Source organism: Vitis vinifera, chromosome 1 (genome assembly GCF_030704535.1).
Source record: "Vitis vinifera cultivar Pinot Noir 40024 chromosome 1, ASM3070453v1".
NCBI lineage: Eukaryota > Viridiplantae > Streptophyta > Magnoliopsida > Vitales > Vitaceae > Vitis > Vitis vinifera.
In genome coordinates this window covers 13,265,085-13,281,126 of record NC_081805.1, presented here as the reverse complement: position 1 = coordinate 13,281,126, position 16,042 = coordinate 13,265,085, and the positions used below count along the sequence as shown (strand labels likewise).

The window sequence follows — 16,042 nt, the reverse complement described above, 5'->3', positions numbered from 1 at the left end:
AAAGCAACCATGTGATGATCTTAAGGAAATTGTTTACATGTAAGTGTCTTCATTTCCATACTTGAATATAGTGCATAGTATCTAAAATGTTAATTTTTTTTTTCCATGTAGGGCACTATGAATTCATCCACCAGAGAAACAAAGATCATCAAAGAGGGAGCCGACATGGGTAAAAGTAGTGGTAAGTTACTTATTTAGAGTAAGACATATCATATGACCACTTCTATCAACCCATAAAATTTGAATATGGTTTTATGTTTTGTCACTTAGATAATAATGACATAAAACATCATGATATTAATGTTTTTATGGTACCATAATTCATATGTGTGCCTATAGTGCCCAAGACAACTAGGTAGTGTAGAGTGTGGCTATTATGTAATGAGATACATGAAAGATATAATTGTTGATCCAAGCCTCCTATCCACAAAGGTATGTACTCATTAATAAATTTTATTAGTTTCTATACTTTAGTAATTTTTTGTTAACTTAACCAATCATCATGTATGTACAATTAATTATTAGTTTAAAGGAAAAAAAAATTGTATAGTGAAGTTGAGCTTAATGAAGTACAATCTGAGTGGGTTATGTTGGTAACTCAATTAATTCTTACCCATGCCTGAAGGTATAAATTAACATCTACAATGCTTGATTTTCATTATTAATGAAGTCTTGAATGGACTAATTTTTTTAATTTACCATCTTATGTATGCAGATGCCCTCATTTCAGTCCAGTAAGAATTGTAGATCACATTTTGACGATTCTCATATGTTCTCATCTCATGATAAGTAATTTTTTTCCTCCATAGTAATAGAAGATAATAGTTTTATACATCAAATTATTACATCATCATCAATGTTGTTACATGGAGAAGTTATTTTTGTTATTGTTGTATGAAGAAGAAGCATATAATTTGTGAACTCAATAAATCAAATTATTATATCATTATCATCAATGTTGCCATTATTATTGTTGTTGTTGCATAGAGAAGTTGTTATTGTTATATGTTTGGACTAAAAAAATCAAATTATTACTAATATAATCATCACCATCGATCATCAATGTTATTATTATTGTTATTGTTGTTGTTGTTGTTACATGGAGAAATTGTTATTGTTGTTGGAAAGGTTGTTGTTGCATCAAAAGGTTGTTGTTGGATGGAGGGATGGTAGAGAGCTTTTTTTGAGTAGGGTTAATTATTATATTTGGGTTATAATTTTGGAATCGAAAATAAAGGCAAGTTTTAGAATTGTTGTTATTATGACATTTAACCAATGATTTGTAGGTTTCTATTTCCTTGGTTATGCTCTATTAATTTTTAGTTTAATACTCTTTTTTTCCTTATGGAATGTTATTAGTTAACTAAATTTGGCAATATAGGAAAGTTGTAAGAAGAAATTAAGGCATTTGCAAGTGGTTAATATTAAATGTCTTATATTACTAGATATGATGATTTATGATTGAAACTAATTATAAACCATATTTATTGGTATCTTCATATATTTATTTATGAGAAATGAGTTTCATATGTTAGACATAGATAAGAAAATATTATATTACATTCCATATTGTAGAATTTATACCATTGAAAGCCTAACTTGTTTCCTCTAACTTAATAATGAACTAAAAATTCTATTAATATTTTATGAACAAGTATCAAATTAAACAATTTTTCATCTTCATTGAAGCATAACATCTCATTAAATACCTAGTTATTCTCATTTTCACTTCTTTCATGGACCATTTATAGATTTAAATTTAACTTTCATTGCATGTATATTAACTAAACATAATTTGTTTCTTCTATTAATTTTTTTTTAAATGTATACAGGTAAAAGATTTCAAGTTCAGGAGTGGATATGCAACCAACAGAAACACTTTTGGCTTCTTCTTCTTCTTCTTGTAATATTATTTTTGATAAGGAATTTAGAGACCTTGTTTTTTGGTACATGTGTACTTGTTTTATATATGTTGAAGTTGGAAAATATGCTTGTAAATATTTTGATACATTTACAAATTTGCGTATTAATTAACTATGTAGACATTAGTTCTTTATCATGATATTATTCCCAAATTTATTCAATTTATTTTGGAAGATGTAGTTATTAATATTGAAGTTATTGTTTTGTACTTTATAAATAATCATGTAGCAAAAATTATATATAATAGGACATACAAAATATATCATTTCAATAAGGGGATTTTCAATATTATTATCCACAAAAGATGACACTTTTTTTAGTGTCGAAATAGACAAATGATATTTTGGTCATTCCTTGGCGCTAGTGTAAGTGTTAACATAGGTAGATCAATAATGACGTTTTTTAACGTGTTAATATAGATCAATCAACAATGACGCTTTCTAGAAGCGACATGGTTGCCTACACCCATTCCTTGACAGAGGCGAAAAGGACGCTTTCGAGAAGCGTCATCATATACATTTATTGACGCCTAAAAAGCTTCATTATTACCCTTTTTTCTTATAGTGTGTTACGATTCACTATATTCCTGTTTAATGTGTAACCATATAAACTAGTACACTCACTAAAGAAAACTCATCCTAATAACCAAGACAAATCATTGTTTTAATTAAGAGGTAATGTACTATAACCTTAGATGCATTGTCTAAGTCCATGAGTTGACTATGAATAATTCATCATTGTTGCAAAGAACTCGTGAGTTTTATTTTCTATTTAACTCCTAATAAACCCATGTCCTATACAATGCAAGTTTATGCATACCTAAATGTTTAAATCAATATCAATGCAAATAAAGGATAGATTAGTAGAAACTCAAATTTAACTTTGTTATATTATGTCTTGTTTTTAAGAGCTCAATCCTACCATTATTATTTTTATGAGTACACAAAAGTTGGAATCAAAGCCTAGTTACAAGCCCTATACATGCGTGAGGAGATGTCTACATTCCATCATTCCATAAAAAAAAAAAACATAAAAGAAAGGGCAACAATGTCTATATGCCTTGTTGTTCATCCTCTAGAACTTGTTCAATATTTGCTTCTACAAAGTTCTCATCTAAAAAGACTAAAAAAACCATAAAGTGAGTATAACTCAATAAATGATAATATAATGCAAGTTTTTAGGATGGTCTCTTCAAAATAGGAGAGCTTCATAACGCATCATAAATAATATATAGTATAACAATCAAATAGGCATACAACATCGTATAACACGATATATGGTCAATCAAACACATGCAAAATTCACATGGTTTTAAAAATCGGATCGGACTAACGGGTTCGACTGGTTTGACCATTGGTCAGTCATGGTTCCGATCCAATCTGATGAATTGGATCAGAAGATGGTTGAATCGGAATCGGACCGGGTGAACCTACAATTCGACCAACGAATCGGACGAATTGACCGATTCCCTCATAATTGGACAATTCAACTATTTTTATTTTATTTTATTTATTTAATTATTACAGCATCAAAACGACATCATTTTGATGCTTTTAGAATCAAAACGACATCATTTTGATGATTGTAAAAGCATTTTTTTCCCAATTCCACCCCCTCCCCACCACCTCCCCAACTCTAACAACTATTGTTGGCGAGCCCACACCCCCACACAAAGCACTGCCCATGCCTACTACCGACGAGACTCATCCCCACACAGAGCACCAATAGTCTGTGCCCCCTCCTCCCACCCATGTAGAGCACCAAGAGTCTTCCCTCCCGTGCCATCCCCTCTCTCTCCCGTTTTCTGGAATCATCTCCATTATTATTTTATATTTTTTTTTTTATATTTTACGATTTTTAAAACTTGTGATTTTAATTTAAATATAATTTTAAATAAATTTTTTATTTTAAAATAAGTTTTTATTTCAAAATAAATTTTAAAATTTCTAATTTTAAATTAAAATTCTGATTTTAATTTAAAGTTCTGATTTTATTTTTAATTTTTAATTTTAATTTAAATTTCTAATTTGGAACTAGTTTTCTAATTTTCAAATAATTTTATGATTTTTAAATAAAATTTTAATTATTAAATAATATATAAATTATAAATTAATAACATCATCGATTCGATCCCCAATTCGATTAGTGGACTATGAATCAATAACTTTTCTAGTTGAATGATCATCTATTTATAAAAATATTGATAATTCAAACTATGATGCCAACTATGACTCTCGACACATTCCAATATTATATGCAAATATCATTTCTGCCTTCCCTTTCCTCTAATGGCACATATGATATAGGCATTTGCCAACAAACAAATATCTCACATAAAATGGTGTCACATCACAAAACAAAATTTTTTATGGGAAGTAGGCCCTCTAATTATTAACCATCTCAGCTTGAAAACAAAATTTTTTATGGGAAGTAGGCCCTCTAATTATTAACCATCTCAGCTTGCCAGGTTCTAACTTGACTCATAGGGTAAAAAATCATTCTCAAGTGATAGCACCAGAGGGACTTTGGTCTCTTCTGTGTTGGTGTTACTGCTCATAATCATCATCGTCGGTATAGCTTGAAACTTTTTGTTCACCTTCTTCTTCCCATAGATGAGACTAATTATGGTACAACTTAGGTGTGACCATATTGGGCAACTCTCTAAATAGATCTCCACTCAATAATTAACGTCCGTCTTCACACTTGTTTTTCCCTTTGTTGTCTATAATACCTAGGAAGATCTGAGAGGTTCCTGGGTATTCCCTTTCAATACCTTAGTTAAAATCCCTCTCAAATGAATAATGAAATTCTGAAAGGATGGGCAGAGCTGGTATACCGACCCTCATCCTCCTCTTTCTTCTTTACAGTTCTTCATGACACTAAATGTTGAAGTAAGATAAAACGCAAGGGGCGAATCACATGGAACAGATGCTTTTGTTTGTTTTGAGGACCAGCTGTATGGTGAAATTAAAGGAAGTGGACGATAGTGAAAGATGTGATGGGAGAGGAGATAAGAGCGCTGCGCGGCTGGTCAAGAGGACAGATCCTGCCAATTTGCGGCAGGCTAATTGATCAAAATCGTACAACATGCATTTCATTAGGGGGTCACGTGATTTGGTCCTTCATTTTGAGTTCATCCTTTCATAGTGAGATGTTTGGTGCGTGTTACAGTAGTCTAGGCCAACCGCTCTTGTAACTAATATTATTTCATAAACCTTTTGTTAATACTATATCTGTAATAATTATGGTAGTTATCTATAACTAATGACATTCTATAATTTTTAATTTATCTGAAATTGACAGGAAACTTGACTTAGATAGCTTGTTTTGATCATTAGTCCTTACCATTTTGGATGATTGAAAATTATTATCTTTCCATGGGGCCTACATTTTATATATTAAGGTAAATATTTGTTATACTTTGACCAAGTGATCAGAAACATATAAAAATGAAAAGAGTGCTATGCAAGTTTTTATTATATTGCCGTGATCTATGATTGAAACAAGGGAAATTCAATTTTTAACAGGCATGTGCTCCACGTTACTACATCAATGAGCATAATAATTAAAACAGAAAATATTTTAAAATTTTGGAGTAGGGATAAGAATGGGGTGGTTTTCCTCCAATTACTTGATCCGTTTTGCCCTTAATAAAATAAATTTGAAATTTAAATAAATAGACTTTAATTTTTTTTTTAAAATCCAAAATGGGTCAATGTATTGTCTTGTATTGTCGCACGGCTCGTTTATATATAAAATTTAATTACAAAATTTAATTTATTTTTTATTTTTTTATTTTTAATATATATATATATTAAAATATTTTTAAAATAAATTATAAAAATTATAATATTTTAATTATTTATAAAATATATTTATTTTAATATAATTAAAAAAATTAAATAATCTTTGAAAAAATAAAAAAAAACAATTAAATAGGGCATAGTTGGACGATGTATGAATATTTCTTTTAACCATCTCTCTTTGCTCTTCCCTATTTAAACTTTTTAATGGGATAAAAATAAAAAATATTTTAAATAAATATGATGGGATTAGGATGAACGCGACGCATTCTAAACACACCCCGTTGTGATCGATAAGGATAAGGAGGGCGACATGATATGCCAAGGTAATTTTTCAGTTGGGGTGGAGGTGGATGACCACATTGTTCTCTCTCCTGCGTTATTATTGGAAAAATGAAGAGTTTGATTGAAGATTATTCAATGGAACTAAAATGCTTTCTCTGCTCATGCGATTTCTTCCTCGTCTATTCAAAAAAGCAGGTTTTTTTTGTCGGTGGTTCCGCTAACTAGATACATGGCTTTGGAAAATTAAAGCACGCCTTTACACAAAAAGGCTGGTGATATCATTCAAAAGTCGAGGGCTGGGCTGGTTGAGATTATTCAATGGATTTGGTAGTCGCCTTTGAAACTTCTGTAGAAGAAACAGAGAGGATTACCAAATCCTCTTTCGCACCCAACTATAATATGAAGTTCCTTTTAGAGATGTATATTAAATACACTGATGAAAAGAGGAATTAGTATGAAATTCATCGTTTAAAGGGTCTGGGTAGGGCTTTAGAGGAGTTTTAAGAAAGATAGAATAAACAAGTGATGAGTCGACAATCGTCCATTTCTATTTTGTAATGATGCCCCAGTTAATCAACCGTGACCGCTTCAACTCTTTGAAATAAACTTTTCAATGCCACATTTCCAAATAAAAAAAAAATGCAATATAAAACTGTTAAATTGTTAATGCAATATAAAACAACAGTTTTGGAGCTTTTGGGTGTCTTCTTCCCATGCGAAGCAGCAGTGAACGTGTCTGCGCCCTCTCATTTCGAAATTCACCCCTTGACCTTTGAGCCAGTAAAACTATGGGCGTTGTTTCAACTGAAAGAGTCGCAGTAGGACAACGCACAGTTATCGGTGGCTATTGAGGTGTGCTATAGTTGACCCGTACGGTTTGAATTTTCACTTAAAAATTGTTGAGAAATTTGCACCACCACAAGCACCTTTTCAACTCATTCATTGTCATCCAAGGAAGCGTCTCTCTCTTTGTGCTGCCTTCCCTCAGTGCTCTTCCCTGTCGAGGCAATTATAGAAGAATCGCAGCACAAACACTCCTTGATAAAACCTCCCTTCATCAGCAATTCATACCACCGCAGCTAGAACATGAAGTTCGGGAAGGAGTTCAGGGCACAAATGGTGCCGGAATGGCAAGACGCATACATGGACTACAGTTTTCTTAAGACCCTCCTAAAAGAAGTGCAGCGTTTCAAGCAAAGAAACAGGCCACCAGTCACACCCAACCGTGGCCTGAAGCGGAAGATGACATTATACAGAGCCTTCAGTGGCCTAACACGACACAACAGCCCCCCGAGCCCTTCCGAATCCGACATTGAAAGCCAAGTCATTCTGGTGAATTCGGTGAGGAGGGACGGGGACGGGTCTGAGAGCTACGAGACCAAGTTTCTCATGTCAGCAGACGAGGGAGGAGAATACGAGCTTGTCTACTTTAGAAGGCTCGATGATGAGTTCAATAAAGTGGACAAGTTTTATAGGTCTAAGGTGGAAGAGGTGATGAAGGAGGCAGCCTTGTTGAATAAGCAAATGGATGCTTTCATTGCGTTTCGATTAAAAGTGGAGAATCCGCAGGGTTGGTTTGATAGATCAGCCGAGTTAACTCGTATCTCTAACGATGTCGCCACTTCAACCGCCACGTTAGCAGCTACTACTCCATCTGGAGTCCGAGCAAGCCGTAAGTTTGTTTAATCGAAGCCTAAGCTAGTACTAGTTTTCCTTGAACAACCAGACTTCTCTTTTTTTTTTCTCTTAAGCTAGTCCATGATTTGGATTCAACCTTGTCAAAAAATTTATAGATTAATTTGCATATCTTATAATTGATGCACAGGGAGAGTAGCTCATATGGATGTAATAGAAGAAGGAGGATCGATCAGTAATCATGAACAGTCGGATGAATCAAGTGATGAACATAAAGATGTGAACATAATCAAACCTGTAAACACAAGTGTCCAAGAACAGAAGCCAAGTAGCATCAAGGCAACAAGACCAGCTCCATTAGAAGTACTTAAGCGTGTGAGGATAAACAACACCGTGGAGACTCCTCGTTCCACCATTAAAGAAATCCTTAATGTTCCTAAGCCAGAAGAGCTGAATTTTACTCGAAAGAATCTAAGGAAAGTTGAAGATCAACTTAAGTGCGCTTTTGTCGAATTTTACCACAAGCTTCGGCTCCTTAAGAGCTACAGGTAAGAATTGCTATTTTCTCACTAAATTTGGTGGCTTTCTATCCTTCAAAATTCTTGTTATTAACCCTTTCAATGATCACCAATAAAACAGCTTCATGAATACGTTGGCGTTCTCGAAGATCATGAAGAAATATGATAAGGTAGCCCTCTGAAAACCCTGATTTCATTTTATATTTAGGTTCATCTTTCTAAATTAAGGTCAAATTTAAGGCAAGATTTCTGTTAATTCATTTCAAATGGAAAGCCTTTAAAACCTTAATTCTTTATTGAATTTACTCTGGTATTTCTTTGGGATGGACATTATTCTAGTCTATTTTACCTTCTATATATGTCATGTTTTGCGTCATTTTTGCAGATCACTTCTAGAAATGCGTCAAAATCTTATTTGAAGATGGTGGATAACTCCTTCCTTGGCAGCTCTGACCAGGTGGGCTTACTCAATGTGCAGGATGACGCCACGACTTAAAATCTTCTCTAGGCTGTTATAAAAGAGCCTCATTAATCTTTACAACTTAAAGAAATAGACTTTACTCTTTAATTTATATGATTAATTAATGATCCTTTTGATCATCTAGGGCCTAATGGCTCACCCAACGCATTGTTTTCCTCATTATGGATTTGTTTTGGCATATATGTTTGTAAAGGTTACTAAACTTATGGAGAGGGTAGAAGCTACCTTCATCAAGCATTTCTCCAACTCAAATCGAACTAAAGGAATGAAAATTTTGCGACCGCAAGCAAGGAAAGAAAGGCATAGACTAACATTTTCTTTGGGTAAGATTTGTACAATCATATAGTGGCTCTTCATATTATTAGTGAGGGGAATAATTTTTTTTCCCTTACCATTTGAATTATATACATGGGTCTTATATTGTTTACCGAAATTTGCTTATTGGAATATTTTCAGGTTTCTTTGCTGGCTGCACAGCTGCTCTCATTCTGGCCATTATTTTGATCGCTCGCACCCGCCGTCTCCTAGATTACAAGAAAGAGAATGACCAGTACATGGAAAACATGTTCCCTCTTTACAGGTAATTGACATCGGCCTCTAGTGAAAGTTAGGAAGCCACTCGTACTTTCAGTTTATTACAGAAAAACAGAGACAATCTGCTTAACGAGTTGCTCTAAATCTCAGCTTGTTCGGGCTAGTTGTTCTGCACATGCTTATGTATGCTGCAAATATATTCTTCTGGAGACGCTACAGAGTCAATTATTCATTTATATTTGGATTCAAGCGTGGAAGGGAGTTGGGCTACAGGGAAGTTTTCCTTCTTGCTTTTGGTCTAGCAGTATTAGCACAAGCCTGTGTGCTCTTAAACCTCGATATGGAGATGGACCCAAAAACAATGGAATATGAAGCTCTCACTGAACTTCTTCCCCTGGGTCTAGTTATGGTATGATTATCTAATCCACCCTATTTCTTGGTCCCCTCCAACTTCTGGTATATGCAGGCACCTTACTGGCTTCTTTCTTCTTTCTATGCAGCTAGTAGTTGTCATATTAATCTGCCCCTTTAACATAGCTTATCGCTCCAGTCGATTCTTCTTACTCACATGTTTACTTCATTGTCTCTGCGCACCTCTCTACAAGGTAGTGTATTGTGGCAAGGTTGGCATAATTTGAATGAATAAGGCTTTATTTTCTTACTAGTTTCTTAATTTCCTCTGCAGGTCACACTCCCAGACTTTTTCTTGGCAGACCAACTAACTAGCCAGGTATGTATAATCTGTCGGCCCATGAATGGAGCATGCCTACAAATTAAATGACTTTGTTCTGTTTGAAATAATTTGGAGTACCTATTGTTATTATTATTCTGTTGCAGGTGCAAGCAATTAGAAGTCTGGAGTTTTATGTCTGCTATTATGGTTGGGGAGATTATAAACATAGACAAAACACCTGTAAATCAAGTGGTGTATACAATACTTTCTACTTCATTGTCGCTGTGATTCCCTACTGGTCTCGCCTCCTTCAGGTATGCCCATTTCTTTTTTCCTCTAAACTAACTTTGTGGTTTGAGAGGACTTGAAGAACGCTATTAGAGACTACTAAATAAAACATGCTCTTAGAAAGAATTCCTCCATGTTTTTTTCCCAGTGCCTCAGACGCCTGTTTGAAGAGAAAGATCCAATGCAAGGATACAATGGGCTGAAATATTTTGCAACAATTGTGGCAGTTTGTGTGAGAACAGCTTACAGTCTTGACAAGGGAATGGGGTGGAGAGTCATAGCGTGGGTTTCCTCCATAATTGCAGCAATATCGAGTACATATTGGGATCTTGTTATTGACTGGGGCCTACTGCAAAAGAACTCCAGGAACCGTTGGTTGAGGGACAAACTCCTTGTCCCCCACAAGAGTGTATACTTTGGAGCTATGGTAAGAAGGGAGTGAACATAAGATCCAACACTTTCTATTACTGTTAATCGACTACTAGATCAATAATTTCTAATAATGTTGGCGACATATGCAGGCCTTGAACGTGTTGCTGAGACTCGCCTGGATGCAAACCGTGTTGAATTTCCAGTTTTCCTTCTTACATAGACAGGCCCTGATTGCAATTGTTGCCGGCCTAGAAATTATTCGCCGTGGCATATGGAATTTCTTCAGGTAATTTCATTCATTTAGGTATAAATTTGAAGTTCATAAGCAAATTAATTTAGTAGGTTGTGATAGCCAGGGTTGGTTAAAATATTCCATTTTCAATTACTTGAATCAGGCTTGAGAACGAGCATTTGAATAATGTTGGCAAGTACCGTGCATTCAAGTCAGTACCTTTACCTTTCAACTACGATGAAGAGCAAGAAAAGGATGAGTAGCTGTGCATAGACAACATTAAACCGACGATGTTCTGTTCATAAGAAGCCCAATTTTTCCGCTTAATTTTTTCTTCTTTTGATTTAATTTCTTTTTTGTCAGCATTAGTCCTTTTTATTCTCTCTCACTTTCTTATTCCACTCAACATGTTCTCTAATCGCAGTGGATGTTGGTCTCGTGTTGTATAGTCAGTTAATAATGCATAACACTTGGGCAATTTCCTTTCCCTTTCACTACAAGGAAAAAGATTTACGGTGACATTTATAACGAGTCACTATTAACAGAGGGTGTCATTACAACATAGTGTTACCTTATCCACTGACACTATAGAGGATACCAATTGGTGACGTATTTGGAAGCGACACCAAAACAGATGAATGGTGACACATTAAGAAGCGACACCATATATTTTTAATGATGATTAATTTGATATAGGTTGTGTGAGATATATAAGGTGTTATATTAAATGCATCATATTTGAGTTATGGTGTTATATCATTATATAAATGATTATGAAAGATATGGTTGTTTTTGGTTGATTAACCTGTAGATTTTTTTAATGCTTATTAATAAATAAGATTAACCTGTATATTTTGTCCAAAAATATAATAAACATATCACATTTAAATTATATTTTCATAATGCTTATGGATTAACCTATAATACATCACATTATCCAGTAATATTTGTATATCAAATTTTCACAAAACGATAGTATATCAAACCCACCAAAACTAGAAAAGAAAAGTGAATGCATATTAAAACTTGATTTATAAATGTTAAGCATCCCAACATTCATGCATACTTGCAATTCATATGCATAATATCGACTAACCATAAAATGACACAAGAATTGCATCCAAAAACCCAAAATTCTCAATACCAAATAAAGTAATGTTTATGTCCTATAATGTATGGTATAAGAGTCACATCTAAAAACCTAAAATCTTGTTACCTCTTTCTCATTTTTTCTTATTTTTCATACTGTCCTCCTAAGAGTGTATACCTACATTTAATAATTTAATGAGTTTGAGAGTTCTTATTGAAAATAAAAATTAATTAATGTTATAAAAAATAAACAAATCTAAGTACTAATGTTTTCTTTTTCCCATTTTGATATAAAAATAGTTCATAAAGAATAAGTAATGATATACAATACCAATGGAAAATTCATATGACAACTAAGGGATTCACCATACATGGCCACGATACATCAACATGATTCATGATTTGTTATAACACAAAAGTAGTCAATTCCCCTCTAATTTCATCAAATTCTATTGAAGAATATGTTTTTTTATTTTTTTTAAAATTTTTTTATCATCAAACTGAAATCAAATGAGAATAACATTAATATCATAATAATTGGAAGTATGAAATTATGTACAATTCGTTAAATGAGTAAAACCTTTAATGCAATAACTATAGAATCAACAATTATCTCTTTAATAAATCTCATAACAAAAGTAGTCACATTTAAACTCAAATAAAAACAATTCAAGAAAATAAAAAATAAATCAAAACTACAAAATCAAAATATAAATCTAAAATTTTAGAAAATATTTATCTTCCACTTAAAATCTGCACTTTTTAAATTTATTTTTTTATAATTCTTTATGCTTTTAAAAATCATTTTAACATTCAGTCCTTTTTATATATGTTTTTTTTAATTTCTTGGAATGATTTTCTTAATTTCAATATTTTTTTTTAAATGTTCATTTTGTGAAATAACAATATCTATTAAATTTCATCTCAATTATATAAAATAAAATTTTAGTAACAAAATATAAAAATGTTTTCAACGTCTAATATGATAGGACATGATATTATAATAAGCATGAAAATTGTGTAAATAAGACAAAAAAACCTAATTCATTATTAAAAAATGTTAAGAGAAAAAATAGTATGAGAAAGAATTAAAGAACTTTTCATAAAAATCATTGATTTTTCATTCATAACTCCAATTAATATTTCTTTTTTCTAATTAAAATAATTAATAAAAAATTGGATATGAGAAATATGTTCAAGCAAAAAAAATAAAAAAATAAAAACAACAAAGAAAAAGATATTCAATATTTTAAATTTTTTACTTTTAATATTCTTTAAATCAATAAATTATCAAATATCTTTTTTAGAAAAAATGAAGAAAATGAAGAGTTTTATGGAAGGAATTAGAAAAAAATTTGCAATAAAAGGATTTTATAGAAATTTCCTAACCTTGAAAGGAAAATTTCATCATCAATTTCAAATTACTCCAAAGTTTGGTTAATGCATATAAAAACAATAAGAAAAGAAGGCAAAAATAAAACATATTTTTAGAATCCTTATGCGGGAAATGACAATATTGAGAATAATTTTCTCAAAAATTATTTTTCAAGTCTAACCAACCAATATCTTCATCACAACATACTATTAAACAAGATGAGATATTAACCATAATACCATGTAAAAGAATAAAAAAAATCAAAATATAAGACTTGATCATTTTTTTAATTATAAAAATTTTCATTCATATTTAAATTTTAAAAACCAATTCATTTACATTAATAAATAAAAAATAATTTTAATTTTTCATTGTTGATTCCAACATTCCAAATCAACTCTAACATGATATGAGAACTATTTCATTTTTCCTTTTGTGTGAGATGACAATATTAAGAATAACTTTCTAAAAAATTATTTTTCAAATATCACCAATACATATCCTTATCACAATATACTATAATATTCCTAGAAAACAAACAAAAAGTCCAATCAAATGAAATTTCTTGCAAGATCAAAAGAAAATTTTATGTAACAAAATGTTTATCTCTCATTTTGAGTATGAAAGATATTAAAAATCATTCATTTATCTTATTTTCATTTTAAAGCTTTGTGTAGTTTACTTAGATTTAATTTTAAAAAGTTGTACTAATTTGATTTTAAGCGTAAAATCAAAAAAAAAAATTAAAATAATAAAGTGGTTTGATACATAACTTAGCTAACCTAATCATCCATGAGTATTATCTTTCATATTTTCCTCAAGCATTTAGAATTTTTGTAGCCCTGTATGGATCCACGCCGTCGAAGTTGTAGGGACCCCTCCCCTTGGGAAACACGTGGCACGCAGCTCATAGTGACGCGTGGCACGTGTTATCAGCCGGACCATCATCATCCGGATTCCCCTAAGGATACGCATGGTGCAAGTATCCTATCCGGACCGCCTCAAGGAAAGGCAAACGACGTTTCGTCTTCTCCTATCCAAGGAAGAGCAAACGACGCTGGCAGAGCGTACACATCCGGATAGTCTCCACAACACATCCGGATAATCAGCATGAGCCATCCGGATATAAATCTTCTGGATGGTCAATTAAAGTAAAGCGAGTCTTACACGCAATCACAACAAGCAGCCATGGCCCACATCCCATCACTTGCAGAATGAGAAGACAAGAGGAAGTGACAGCAAGTCACTTCCCACGATCATTCTGCATAATCGCTTCCCACGATCTCTGACAGCCGCATCACCTACCATGGTCTCTGACAGCCATTCGTAGGATGATAGTGCTCCTACTAACACCTATTGTTATCATCACAACAGAAAAGATCTCCTCACCATTAATGAGAGGAACAATACCCCTGAAGCTGGATATATATACCTTCGCACGAAGAAGAAAGGGGATCCCCTGGTAACCTCTTGATACCTAATAAAAGGCCAACTGATTTATATATCTCTCTTTCACCATGGCTAACAAAACCATCGGAGGGTGCGTCCGGACACCCTGTCCGGATGCCTTTTGCAGGTGTAATCACTGAATCAAGAACCCCTTGTGTGTTGAGAATCACGTGTCCATCCCTCTAACAGCAACGTGGATCACCGGATACGCGAGGCGACAACATTGGCGCCGTCTGTGGGAAACTTTTACTTTTTATTTTGATTCAGTCACTAGCAAAGATGGCCACACCTTCCCAAAGTCGATCATATGGTAGAGAGGAAGAAGATAATCACGAATGGCGTCAAGCCATCGAAAAAAGACAGTTGGCGAGCGAAAAACAGCTAAGAGCTCTCCTCCAGGAGACGGAGAGGTTAAGGGAAGAAAACGCTGTGTTACGCATTCAAGCCTCAACATCAGGACCTCCTCGTCGTCAGCGCTCAAAAGGTCAGGTGGCAAATTCAAGGCCAGAGCCAGAATCAATATATCCTGGGTCAACAGGAGCTGTCCCAGGAACATACAACGCAAGGCCCCATGAGCCACGCACACCCATGCCTCGAGCTCCCCGTGAGGAAAGCTCAGATTCCACTCATTTCTCAGCAAAAAGACAACGTGATAGAAAATCACAGTTGTCAAGTTCTATGCGCGCAAGACTAGGCCCACAAGAGCCTGGGAGATCAAGGCCACCAACAGCCACAACCCGGGCGCCACGCCCCGATCCTATGATCGCTCCCATGGTGCAGAACGTACCTCCGTATCGTGACCCCATGGTCACCCCAGCGATGCGGAACGTTCACTCACACCTAGCGGAACGACCAGCTGGGAGAAACCTCCCAAACGAGCCACCCATTAGCTCCATCAGCAAAAGGCTGGATGACATGCTCTCCACGCCCTTTTGCTCTCATATCACTCATTACGAACCCCCAAGGGGATTCCTCGTACCAAAGTTTTCCACATATGATGGGACCAACGACCCCTTCGATCACATCATGCACTATCGACAGCTTATGACGCTCGATATTGGCAACGATGCATTGTTATGCAAAGTATTCCCCGCCAGCCTTCAAGGGCAGGCCCTCTCATGGTTTCATCGCCTACCTCCTAACTCTATTGACAATTTCAGGGACCTCTCTGAAGCATTCGTGGGACAGTACTTGTGCTCTGCTCGACACAAGCAAAATATCAGCACCCTCCAGAACATAAAAATGAGAGACAACGAATCCTTGAGGGAATTTGTGAAACGATTTGGCCAAGCCGTACTCCAAATAGAGGTTTGCAGCATGGATGCTGTCCTACAAATCTTCAAGAGAAGCATTTGTCCAGGCACTCCATTTTTTGAATCACTGGC

At 34.1% G+C, this 16,042-nt stretch overlaps 1 protein-coding gene and 1 long non-coding RNA gene across 2 annotated transcripts; both read left to right on the top strand.

The window, feature by feature from the left end:
• Nucleotides 1-758: 758 nt before the first annotated feature.
• Nucleotides 759-2,084, top strand: LOC109123578 (uncharacterized). The gene is made up of 2 exons (XR_002031357.2): nucleotides 759-789; nucleotides 1,833-2,084. It is a non-coding gene; the product is annotated as an uncharacterized LOC109123578 (long non-coding RNA).
• A 4,626-nt stretch (nucleotides 2,085-6,710) lies between these two features.
• Nucleotides 6,711-11,238, top strand: LOC100257438 (phosphate transporter PHO1 homolog 3). The gene is made up of 13 exons (XM_010655591.3): nucleotides 6,711-7,683; nucleotides 7,837-8,194; nucleotides 8,286-8,334; nucleotides 8,550-8,621; nucleotides 8,839-8,968; nucleotides 9,102-9,225; nucleotides 9,330-9,588; nucleotides 9,680-9,784; nucleotides 9,865-9,909; nucleotides 10,017-10,166; nucleotides 10,289-10,567; nucleotides 10,662-10,798; nucleotides 10,908-11,238. Exons 1-13 carry the CDS (start codon nucleotides 7,098-7,100, stop codon nucleotides 11,005-11,007), a joined length of 2,394 nt encoding a protein of 797 aa, XP_010653893.1. The 5' UTR covers nucleotides 6,711-7,097; the 3' UTR covers nucleotides 11,008-11,238.
• The last annotated feature ends 4,804 nt before the right edge of the window (nucleotides 11,239-16,042 follow it).

Coding starts and splice junctions, on each gene's coding strand:
- LOC100257438 (XM_010655591.3), top strand. CDS start 7,098: ATGAAGTTCGGGAAGGAGTTCAGGGCACAAATGGTGCCGGAATGGCAA. Junction 8,969..9,101: donor TAGACTAACATTTTCTTTGG/GTAAGATTTGTA, acceptor GAATATTTTCAG/GTTTCTTTGCTGGCTGCACA. Junction 9,226..9,329: donor AACATGTTCCCTCTTTACAG/GTAATTGACATC, acceptor TCTAAATCTCAG/CTTGTTCGGGCTAGTTGTTC.